The sequence below is a fragment of the Vanessa tameamea genome, chromosome 9 (assembly GCF_037043105.1).
Source record: "Vanessa tameamea isolate UH-Manoa-2023 chromosome 9, ilVanTame1 primary haplotype, whole genome shotgun sequence".
Lineage (NCBI taxonomy): Eukaryota > Metazoa > Arthropoda > Insecta > Lepidoptera > Nymphalidae > Vanessa > Vanessa tameamea.
Genome location: NC_087317.1, coordinates 5,950,939 through 5,963,187, shown reverse-complemented (window position 1 = coordinate 5,963,187; position 12,249 = coordinate 5,950,939). Strand labels below are relative to the sequence as shown.

At 33.6% G+C, this 12,249-nt stretch overlaps 2 protein-coding genes across 3 annotated transcripts in view; one reads left to right on the top strand and one right to left on the bottom strand.

The window, feature by feature from the left end:
* Positions 1–227: 227 nt before the first annotated feature.
* LOC113394952 (serine-threonine kinase receptor-associated protein) lies at positions 228–5,783 on the top strand. Of its 2 annotated transcripts, none has more exons than XM_026632447.2 (8): positions 228–464; positions 1,976–2,110; positions 2,238–2,396; positions 2,893–3,014; positions 3,342–3,423; positions 3,932–4,099; positions 5,009–5,220; positions 5,509–5,783. In XM_026632447.2, the coding sequence occupies exons 1-7, from the start codon at positions 350–352 to the stop codon at positions 5,200–5,202; spliced, it is 975 nt and encodes a 324-aa protein (XP_026488232.1). In that variant the 5' UTR covers positions 228–349; the 3' UTR covers positions 5,203–5,220; positions 5,509–5,783. The 2 variants fall into 2 exon arrangements, with proteins under 2 accessions (XP_026488232.1, XP_026488231.1); XM_026632446.2 differs by having other exon boundaries at positions 5,506–5,783.
* Positions 5,784–6,542: 759 nt separating this feature from the next.
* The window catches only part of LOC113394951 (heme peroxidase 2), a 41,403-nt gene continuing 35,696 nt past the window's right edge, over positions 6,543–12,249 (bottom strand). The window contains exons 13-24 of the mRNA XM_026632445.2: positions 12,080–12,215; positions 11,617–11,888; positions 11,353–11,526; positions 10,616–10,792; positions 10,139–10,342; positions 9,780–10,022; positions 9,359–9,543; positions 8,981–9,249; positions 8,404–8,553; positions 8,131–8,277; positions 7,778–7,934; positions 6,543–7,534 (exon numbers count right to left, since the gene is read on the bottom strand). Of these exons, the coding sequence (XP_026488230.2) occupies positions 7,349–7,534; positions 7,778–7,934; positions 8,131–8,277; positions 8,404–8,553; positions 8,981–9,249; positions 9,359–9,543; positions 9,780–10,022; positions 10,139–10,342; positions 10,616–10,792; positions 11,353–11,526; positions 11,617–11,888; positions 12,080–12,215 (2,300 nt within the window). The 3' untranslated portion in view covers positions 6,543–7,348. The remainder of the gene's footprint in view (positions 7,535–7,777; positions 7,935–8,130; positions 8,278–8,403; positions 8,554–8,980; positions 9,250–9,358; positions 9,544–9,779; positions 10,023–10,138; positions 10,343–10,615; positions 10,793–11,352; positions 11,527–11,616; positions 11,889–12,079; positions 12,216–12,249) is intronic.

Here is a 12,249-nt window from a genome sequence, read left to right as displayed (position 1 = left end):
CAACATCTTATACATAAATAATTCCAAAATTAACGTATTTATGAAACAGATCAATATCTCAATTTTGTACATTGGAATAAAAAAATATGAATACTTCAGCAAATAAGTTAGCACTCTAAAATGTTATTGATTGTGTAGGTAGGTACTTGTATAATAAGAAAAGTAAAATAATATAAAAAAAGTTGCGATTTGCAATTACGAATAATGTAGACACCTGTAGCAACACCACAATGCATTTTGCCGTCAGTCGATTGTCAACATTCAGAACGATCAGACTCATTAGGTTAATTTTTAAAGTAACTAGTTTTATTTTACAAAAGTACAACAAACTAAAAATTTCAAACAAAAAATGACAACTTTCAAACAAGTTCCTCTCACATGTGGTGGCCATACTAGACCAGTTGTACATTTGGACTTCAGTGACGTTACAAAAGATGGATATTTTTTGATTTCGGCCTGTAAAGGTAAGTTTAATTATTGCTTTGCACTCGGGGTGCCCTTTTGCCTTGGCCTACATGTAGGTGGAAGACTTGCAAGTGTGTTTGGGCGTATTTGTTTGGTATTCACGCGACAGATGTTAGGCGTAAAGAGATATTCGAAAGGCCTTCATTTTTTTTTGTTTTGTGTAAGTCAGTACGTGAAGTTTAATTTCTGCTAAGGCTGTAGTGACCTTCTCTTTCCGGAGTTGCAGGAAGTACCTTGAGGTTCCGTTCGTGTATTTCCTCGCGGCGGTAGCTTACCTTGATAGACAAGTTGTGCTTTTTATTCTTGTGACTTGGACATGACTTACATTCTTATTGCAAATACAAAATCTCTAGGGTCAAACCTTTATTTCTTTTACGTTAAGCTTGTTGACATTTCTTCTATATATTCTGGGTCACCTTGTATTTCTTCAAGGTATAAATCGAATCTTGACATTAATGTTTACAACATGGAATGTTAAGTAAACATTAGTTACTTTCATTGTATCATACAAGGAAAGACTAAAATATTTGTCTTGGTATAATTATTTTTTCATTGCTTTTGTTACTATGGTTGACCTTACTCATAATAGGAGGGCTACCATCTGTTCAGCAACATGTTATATGTGTAAATAAAGGTTAAAGATACACAAATTGAAATATGTCACAAATTGGATATGAATTGTGGACTTGATTTCAAGATTGAAATATGATGTTTCAATTTAAAAAAAAGAGCATATACTTATAATTTCTAGTATTATATTCTGATTAGAATCTAGTTTGAGGATATTTTAATTTTAAATATCTTCTTATTTATGCCAAAAATTAACCTACTGTTGTACATGTTTGTTTAAACAAAAACATTATGATTTCATCCTGGAAAGACCATTATTTATTATATAAGATTTTGGTAATACTTTATTGCAATAATAATAATTTTTGTGGATTATCCAATCCATGTGGACTTATAAAATAAAACTTCTGTAATACAAACTTTGATAAGTCAAATGTACATAAAATGTTTTGAAGGGAACTTCAAGTCTCAATGTAGATTTGTTGAATTCTCAAGTAATGGAGGTTTCATTACTTAAATCTAACTCTCTTGATGTTGAATTAATCAGTGACTCAAGATTGGTTGCAATTAATCTAAAAGTCGAATATTTTCTTTCAAAAAGTCAAAACTCTATATAAGTCAAAAACCTAATAACTCGATTTTTTTGAGATCTTGTTCTTGTTCTTGCAGAAGTTCGACTGTATGTCATAAGTTACTAGCTAACGTAGCAATTAATGATTACAGATAGATTTAGTAGCAGCAATAATATATTAAGTAAAATTATTAATAATGAAATGGTACAAAAGATATATTTACTTTCAATATATTTAGAATCAATACCTATAATTTTCTTGTGCCCATTCACAATAACCTTGTTTATAGTAATAAATTGCCTTCACTATGTTTCAAAGTCACTATCTGTACATAATGCATATGTTACACATAATTTGTTCCCTTGTAGATGGCAAGCCTATGCTAAGACAAGGTGAGACTGGAGATTGGATTGGAACATTTGAGGGCCACAAAGGTGCAGTGTGGGGGGTAGCTTTAACACAAAATGCCAATTTAGCCGCTAGTGGAGCAGCTGATTTTACAGGTGATTTCTATTTTAAGTAAATTTATGTTAACAAAATTATTAAAATCAACCAATAGCCTTAAAATGTTTACATTACATTTACATAATGGAACATTATTTATTTTTTAAACTAAAATTTGTTTTATAGCTAAATTATGGGACGCGCGATATGGTGAAGTGGTTCATACATTTGATCACGAACACATAGTGAAAAGCGTCAACTTTAATGCCGATGACACTCTACTGCTGACTGCTAGCAATGAGAAGATAATACGAGTATTTGATCTTAACAAGCCAGATGCAGGATGTAAGAATTTTATGTATTTATTATGATGACTAAAAGCTAAAATTTTAAATCAAGACAAGTTTCACCCAGATCCTTATTTATGTACATATGTAAGTGCATTGATTGTCATTGTAACTTCTTTGAACGAAAGTCCCGTCTTAATCAATGCTGGGTGAAAAAAAAACACGGGTGCCGCACGTTGGGGTGCATTTCGCCAATGGTTATCAATCAAGTCTTGGACTAACGGTGTGACGCCCCAGGTCTCAAAGATCTTTCGTAAAGTTCCTATAACCTATAGGGGAGATCGCCAAAACAATGCTTGAGTGATTGCACCCGGGCGCGTTTTTGTTGTGTTTAAGAATGGGCTGTTGACGCAATGTGATTAACAATTCAGTCTTATTTGGATTCATTACGGTCACTTGCTACTAAAATATGCTATAATTGGTTATCTGTGCCCTATTGGCACAAATAAAAGCCATAAAAAAATCGTTAAATGTCAAACTCTTATAATTTGCAGCCCTTGAAAAAATAAGTGCGCACACAAGCAGCATAAGGCATGCTGTCTTTTTGCACAACTCGCGTATAGTGAGTGTTAGCGATGACCTTACGATGCGTGTCTGGGATCGCACAAGCGGCCAGGTAAGATTTTATATTTTTCATTTTAATACTAATATGCAAAATGTCACGCAAAAACTTATTCCGATTGATATTGTAGTTATATATTATTTTAGATTATAGTTTAGTTAAGACAGACATATATATAGTCTATCTATTATAGATAACAGAAACCATAAAATTGTTGACAGCAAATATATTGACAAAAACAATTTGTCTTTTTTTCCTTTTTGTCACCAGTAGTTTTAGTATTACCTTTATTTAGATAAATGTTTAAAAAAATACGGGCGGTGTTTTATACGACGTTTAATCTGATACTTTGCATTTTTTTTAATGTTTTGTAATTTTCAGGAGGTTCACAAAATTGAATTCTCAACAATACCTAACAGTTTAGAATTATCAAGGGATGGAGCAGTATTGACTGTAGCACATGGTAAGAATTAATTATAGCCCATTTATTGAGAAAGGTAAAGGAAAAATAATATATCATTGTATATTTCCATCCTAAAGACTCGAGCCCAATACAAAAGATAGACCAAAGGAACTGACAGCACATACTTGGTTTTAGGGATTTGTGCTGCCTGGGTAGGTACCACCCATTCATGGGATATTCTACCACCAAACATCAATAATTAGTATTGTTATGTTTGAAGAGTAAGTGAGCCACTGTAACTACAGGCACAATGAACATGACATAGCTCCATAGGTTGGTTGCGCTTGGCAGTATGAGGAGTGGGTAATTTTCTTACAGCACCTATCTGTGGTGGCCCATTTGGCCATCTGCCTACTTATAATTTAAAAAACTGTGAATATGTTTGTTTGAAAAAATAAAATAAAATTTATCTACCAAAAACACAGGTTAACTAACAGGACACCTATAATTAACTTATATATATGTAAGTTTAATGAACTGTTTGTAATATTTTTGTCTTTTATTTCAGGTACCAATGTCTCGTTCTACTCGTCAGACACGATGCGTAAGATGCGCGAGTTCCCTGTGCCAACTAAATGTTTCTCTGCCTCGCTGGCTCCAAGTCGAGCCACTTTTGTATGCGGCGGAGAGGATCTCAAGGTTTACAAGTTTGACTACAATACTGGCACTGAACTTGGTAAGTAATATGAACATTTTGAACATAACTAAATTAATTATTATCAATAAATGAACTTCAAACTGCTTCCTTCCTGAGCAAAGTTTTGGAGTTTATTCATTGCTCCAATACAGGTTGGCAGATTTTTATTTATTACATGCAGTTATCGTAATGTGGTTTTGTTTTACTACTAAGTGTAAAATAAATTATAAACATAATTTAAGCACATAAAAACTTAGAGATGCTTGTGCTTATACTTGAAATATTTGATTAACTACGCCATTAGATCCATATATTTATATGGTATAAAGTAAAAATGAGATTATTTCTTTTGTCTTTTGATATAGAAATAAAAATACAAGGAAATTGTATCAGGAAGTTGAATAAATAATTATTATTACAATGATTTATTACAATCACTAGTAGTAAGTTATTGAGATTCATGACCAAATATAGGTAAACTGTTAAGACAGATTCTTTTAATGGTTTGTTTGTTCATTGATAAAGAAGGAAGGATACGAATAATAATTAGCATCAACCTTAGCTCAATTTTAAGCATTTTACTGTTCCTTTATTATTAATTACTTTAATTAGAAATACCGCATTTAATGTGTCTGCAGACAGCATTTTGCACCATAAACAAAGTACTATTACTTTGTTTATGGTGCTGGTGGTGGAGTATAGAGGAGCATTTTAAACTTGCTTACACACATATGCCTTTATCTTATCTTCCTTTAGCCATAAAGTAAAGGGACGCCCCCTTTACTTTACGGCTGATGCAGCCAGTAAGCAATGCCTCTGAAAAAAAAACACAACAAAGTTGCTTTCTCTGTGGTGCAAAAAATCTTATCTTAAATGAAACAAAAAGTAAAGTTCTGTTAATTTATTGATAAAAAAAGGTTTTCTAACAGTCTGATTGTATGATTTCAGAATCAAACAAAGGTCACTTCGGCCCGGTTCACTGCGTACGCTGGTCGCCTGATGGCGAGCTGTATGCGACGGGCTCGGAGGACGGAACGGTGCGGCTGTGGCAGGCGGTCCCGGGCCGCGTGTACGGGCTGTGGCGTCGCAGCAACGAGCACCAGCCCATCGCCAACGGCTTCAAGGAAGTTGCCGCGAACTGACACTGCCTCGACTTACCCGTGAGTGTACAGTGAGCCAAAGGTTTTGGTGGGCCACCTCCATCCACCACAGGGCATAAACACTTCTCTTGAGGAAAATATTTAGACCTAATTTAACCATGTTGCTTCAACACAGGTTGTTAGGGATGCATATGGCAAATATCGTCCGACACATGCAGTTTTCTAAAGCATCCAAAAATCCTGGTGGCTTGCATGTATTTTGAAGCTGTGGTCATCTAGATTAAGGATTTTATATACGACCTTTTAATAGTAACGATATTTAATAATTTCTTGTAAATGTTTCAGAAGTGAAGAGAAGAAGACAATGTGCAATCAAAATTGAGCGCTTGGTGGTTACGACGAACCACGAACTTGACGGTAGCAGTCACCAGGCCAAGTGTTTGATGTACATACAATATGTGCGGGACGTATAAATCAAGACTTTAACGATTGTCCAGTGTTTGTGTTGTTTATTTTATACGGCAACACTACTTTTTATACTCAAATGCAATGTATTTATTGTAAAAAGAAACTTAAATAGACTTGATAATATTATGAAACGAAATAAAGTGATTTGTAAATAATATTTGCACTTTTATTTGTTTTATTATATTAAAGTCCTGAGAGAATGTGTTCCTGTCATCTATCAGCCGGTAATGATTAGTGATACACTTCAAAAATAAATAGTTAACATAATTTTGTACCTTACTATAAACTATATGTAAATTATAAACATAAATTATATTATGGTAATATCGCAGTATCTATTAAATTTAATGCAAAATTGACATTTATTTTTACAACTGATATCGTTTTTAATTATGATATTCGTTAGTACGGCAAATAATTGATACTAGAAGCTTAATCAAAAATTCTTACTATGTACTTTAAAGTTACATCATTCATTTGATCATGTATTTGTCGGGAACACATTCTCCCAGGGGCCGGACATTATGTACAAGTATTTTTACTGATTGTATAATGTATTAAGTAATTTAATAAATATAGATTTTGAGATTCGCGAAAAATAATTCAGTCAAGTTATTCATATTTTTACAATTTTATAGTTGTCACAAAATCTATCATCTTGTAAATGCTAAATAATGATATTTAGTAACATAAGTTTGCTGATTATTTTCTTACGTTATTGGCTGTATGAACCGATATTGATTTTTTATAAAGCATATAGAATTATAGATTATATGACTTTGATTTTTTATGCAAAGAAATATAGTTTAAATGCTGAAACAGATGTGCGTATGTATAAAGAATCGTAATTTGTTACGAATAAAATAAATTGATATTGTGACGTTGAATGAAACACTTGTATGACTATTTTTGAGTTTTTATTCCCTAATATTACTTTGTAAAAATTAAGACTAAGTAAAAAAATAATTACGCCAATATTTTACAAAAATAATTTACATAAACTTAACATTAGACAGAAACCTAGGCAGTGAGAAGTTTTATTATTTTACAAAGGACTATTTTTATTAAATTAATTTTTAATTGACCCCTATTATTCTTGTACGTTTAATGGTAACATGAATGGTAAAATTCTGTTAATAGTAACAATATATTGGTGGTTGTGATATTTGAGACTTATATAATAATCTTAAATTATTTTGTATCGTTTCATTTTTTTAAATTAAAGCTTAAGATGGCCGTAAATGCGCATTGTCACATCACGTTTATTTATGTGACCTTGTTCAAATGACTTGTTTATTTTTTTTTATTATAGTAACACGAGTTACCGATGTTTTATTGTTGATAATAATTAAAGAGATATTTATTACTTACATTCATATTATGATAGAAATGTAATATACATGATACTAGTTATGTACGCGCAAGCAATTCATTTATGACCACTTATAAAAATAAAAATGTCATTGGTTGGGCGTTTCATATAAACCCTTGCATTCACATTGTTCAGTTATATATAAAGTATTTTCTTTTATGTTTTTTACGTTGTAAATATTTAATTTGACTCTAAATTTATACGATGGATTACAATTATTATTATAACATTTGAAACTGCATTGTTTGTATCGATATAGATTCATTACATATTATTTTTAAAGTTTTCATTCACTCAACATCACTGGGTTTATAAGTCACATCACTTTTCACATTTGCCGCGTTCAAATCACTTGGCGATAAAAGGTGTTAAGTCCGGGAACTTGAAGTTGAGATGCGGTCTTCTTGGCGCGCGCGGCTGCGTCGGCGCGGCTCCGCACTGCGCCGTGCAAACGTCATCGCGCAGCACCGCCTCGCGCGGCCATTCGCGCCAGAGCTGTGCGCAGTCCGTTATACGGAGGGATGCGCACTGAGCCTTTAGAAATTAAAATAATCATATTAATATTTTAAATATATATGAATTAATATTATTGTTGTTTTCACCTTATTTCAGTCACGATTCCCAATCTCAAAAATATACCAACTTAGGTGATATTTTACACAGTACAGTGCATAAGTAGTCAATACAGATGTGCATCTATGTTGTTCTAATCTAATACTAAATATTATGTGAATCTTGTTAAATATAAATTTTAAATGAAAATTCACAAAATCTTACCCCTTCGACGGTACAGATGCAAGAAGTACAGGGAGACGGGAAAGCTGAATCACTGAGTGGTACAGAGCGGCCTGCGATCAGACAACCTTGAGTTGAACTCTCACGCCACGCTGAGAGGTCTAACTTCGGTAACGATGCACATGGGACACGGGGGTTCCTGTAAAAAGGGAACAGGTTATAATTCATTCCTTTATCGATTGGTTCCTCGTTACTTCGATACAATTTAACTTGTAGCGTAGATGATACTAATATTAATAATTCACTGATAAATTATAAATCGTCATTATAATGACGTAGGTATACGCTGTTATGATACTGGCTGGCTGGTTATAATGTTGTAACCATTGACTTACAGGAAATTGCTAGGAAGGTCGAAAGAAGCACGTTGAATATCACTCGCAATGTCAAAGTTATCGCAGAGCACCTTGGAGAGCGTCGATTTGCGGATTTCCGAGAGCTGTTGTTCCGTAAACCGAGCCGCTCTATTATCGTTTTCATACCTTTATACACAAAGAAACATTTAAAATGTATTTAATTTTCTTAATATTCGGATTTATTGAATGCTTGTAAAGTTACATAGTTGATATGTTATCTATTTAACAAAAAAACGCAAATTAAACACTCACCAGAAACGATCACATTTTCTGAGTTGTCTGAACTGAATAGCGATGATGCAAGCGAATGTAGGACCGACGAGACCTCCTTGCAGAGGACGCTCGCTCATGCCACCAGGGAAAAGATCAATGTCGTCTACAGTTGCGTATATCCTCTTGAATCTGAAATAATAAATAAGAATTTTATAACATCCCAGTTAAAAAACAAGTAATATGTGAGATCATTTTTACGGGTCGTAATTTCTAAATCATACATGTTTTCTATCTAATAGTTTTATTAAGAACCAACACTGTTATGGTTGAAATAACAGTATAACTTATATAACAAGTATTAAGATATATTTAAAAATGGACGTATTTTTAAATATTAATATTTAAAAATATTTCCTATAAATTAATAACAAAAAACACTTTCTAGTATCTACCGCCATGGGTGATCACTCCCAACGATCTCTGTTGTGTTATTAAATTACCGTATCTCTATATATGTACATACACTGTATCTCTATATACAGTTAAGAATTATAGCTACGAACAATATCACTCAAAACCTAGCAATCATTGTTTGCTTTCTCTTTCAAATAATTACCTCGCAATAACTTCATCTGGGATTTCTCTAGCCAAATCTTCGAAAGTTGTAGCTCTCTTAAGATTACATAAGGCTCTGTAGTTGTTATAGCTTGGGATACCGTGATCTCTTGCTCTTTGGACATTAAGAGCAACTAAATCAATTCCAGAAAAAGGTATACGACGATCTTCAAACAGGTGGTTTGTGACTTCGCCAGTGATGAATTGGTCGAGAGTTTCCATTGGAGTGGATGCCAGACCACGCATGAGTTCGTCAACCATTGGTGGGTGCTAAAACAGATGATATATTCTTCTATTATCGAATATCGAATATTTATATATATTTAATCCAATATAATATTATAATTGTTAATTAGATGGTTTCATTTGAAATACGTACGTTCATAAACATGTCGGGTCTGAAGAATCCATCTCTGAGTAGAATTGGAGGATCAACAGGTTGGTAAGTTGGTGAAAGACGTGGCAAATGTGGCCTCAATAGTGAATGACCAAATCGGAATGCAGCGGCAGCAAACTCGGTTACAATTGCGGGATTGCAGGTGGGAGAGTATTCTTTATAGTAACCTGGAAGAATATTGACTTGTTAGACATTATATGAAAAATAAAAAAACGTACTTACATAACTAGGTAATTGTACATTTGATAAGAATTTTTAAAGGCTCACTCACACTCCAAACCGGAACACAACAATACTAAGTATTGCTGTTTGGGGGTAGAATATCTGATGAGAGGGTGGTACTTACCCAGATAGGATTGCATGAAACCCTACCACCAAGTATATAAAAAATAATAAGTTTTACCTGAAGGCAATAGTTTCAGCCCATAAAGATTAACTGCATTCCAAGATAATAGTCGTGGAAGAAATTCGTTGTAAATGATGTGTGTGAACTGCGCAGCAACAATACGACGAGCGTGTTCGAATAGTAAATCGGCATCCCAGTGGGGGTTAACTCCACGTAAACCTTCGACCAGGCGGTTGTGTTCACGAAGGAAGATAGTGTGAATGGCAGTTAGACCAGGTTGTTCAGATGCTCTGCCGTCACCTAAAAAAAATGGTCAAATTTATAGAGAAACAATATCTAATTTTAAAGTTACGTTGACAAGACTGCGCCAGACATCAATTGCTATTATTTTATACATAAGTTGAAGTCAGACTTACCAGCAATGAAACAAAAACCGCTTGCTGCTTTACACTCGGGGTGGCTGTCGGAACGTGGCAATAAATCTCTGCCATTAAGAGGGTTGGCGGTAGCGTTCAGTCGGCCGTTGAAGCCTCGAAGCTTACGTACAATACAAGGATTTTCTCCGTAGATTACCGAAGCATCAAGGAAAGCAGTGTTTTGATTAACTTGTTCACGAGGTCCTAAAAATGAGAAAAACAAGAAATTACTTATTGCACATTTTTATTTACTTAATTATTGTTTGTAATTAAAGAGTGAAATATTCCCAATTTTGATAAAATTTTGTTAAATATTGTAATGGAAATTGATGCTGCTTCAAGGTAAATAATAATCAATACATATCGACTAGCTATTAGTCATATTCCGTTGATGGGGATTTTGTTGGAAAAATCATGACCATTATTATAGATTTTACTAGTCCTGGGGTAACCTCTTATCATATTTTAATTTCTTACCCAATTGCTGTTGTCCCGGCAAACTCCTCATGAATGGAAAGCAGAGACGCTCGCCTGAGGTTATGTTTACTTCGGGGTAGTAGTGATCACCGCGCGGCACTGGGAACGGATTGCATTCAGGGTGAACTGTGCGCGGAGAGTCACACGATCTGCAGTCTGGTATAGATTCGTGGAAACCTGAAAATATAAGGAATTATTAATACAGTGCAACCTTAATATAACGTACCTCAATATAGCGACTTCCTCAATTTAACAAATTCTTCTTAAGTCCCTTGAATTGTCCATAAGAGTCAATGTAAAATATCCCTTTACATTACGAACATTTTTTGCGAACAACCTCTTTATAACGAATCAACTAGCAAGAAAAAGTATAAATACCTCAAATTAACGAATTCTGTCAACCTAAAACCTCTATATAAAGTACCACCAAAAATTTTTGTTATCTACAATTGTTTTTGTATAGAAAATACATACAGTAATTTGATAAAAGTGTGTTATCATTTATTAGTAGAAGTTGTTCGTTACAAGAAGATAAGTACGTAATGTTGAGGAGAATAAAACTATTTTTTTACCTCTTTATAATTAATTTAAGACCAACCTAACCTCAACATAACAAACCTCAGTTTAACGAATTACTTTATATAACGAATATTTACTTGTTCCCTTCCGATTTGTATCGAGGTTGCACTGTATGTGCTTTCTCGCTTTTTTATGCTATACTTTAGGAAAAGATTTACCTTTATGAATAGGCGTCATAGTGAGTTCGTGGTCGAGGAACTGTGCGAACTGCATAACCATTAATGTGTACCGTGTGTGTAAGTTTGATATGTCGGGATGTATGACTGTTGATACGATACGAGGAGAGGGCAGCGGAGTTCCAGTTACCGAGTTGATACGAGGACGGCTTACACCTTTAATAAGTAAAAATAAATGGTTTGTACTGTCTGTCAAATCAAATATTTATAATAATCAATATAATTTTAAAGTAACTATATAATTACCATCTTCATAGACTGGTGGTAGTAATCTTGCGAAAGTTGTCAAACTTTTTCCTAAATTAGGATTACGTAGATTGTTGCAATATCCTGTATAAGTTCTGAACGGACTATCTGGATCACAGTTGCCGTTATCGTCACATTGAGGTTCGATAATTGGTCCAACTTGGTCCTGACCAAGGAAGCTGCTTACATCGACTGATTGTAAAGAATCCACAAACTCATTGGAGGTACCGAAACCAAGTGAATCATCGAATATTTGACGCTTGCGACGACGCCTGTAACATAGAAATTATTAAGTCTTTATAATAGTTGACTTTTGCTTTTAGTTTGCTGTTAAATTATTATTATTTTTGCAAGAATTCAATGTATTACTGGTACAATATAAATGTGTTGTACTAGTAATACATTTGATATTGTATGATATATATTAGATGAATGATAATGACATTTTATATTATTTTCTTACCCATTAACAGAATTAAGAAGTTCATTTGTAGCGAATTCAAAGAATAGCGAAGTATTGGCAAGTTTCAAAGCGTATTTATTTGCTTTTGAAAAGGAAGCCGCAGTACCAACTGGAGATTTAGGATCAGCTCCTCCATCTATAAATCGTTTATTAAGTTGTTAATAAAAAAA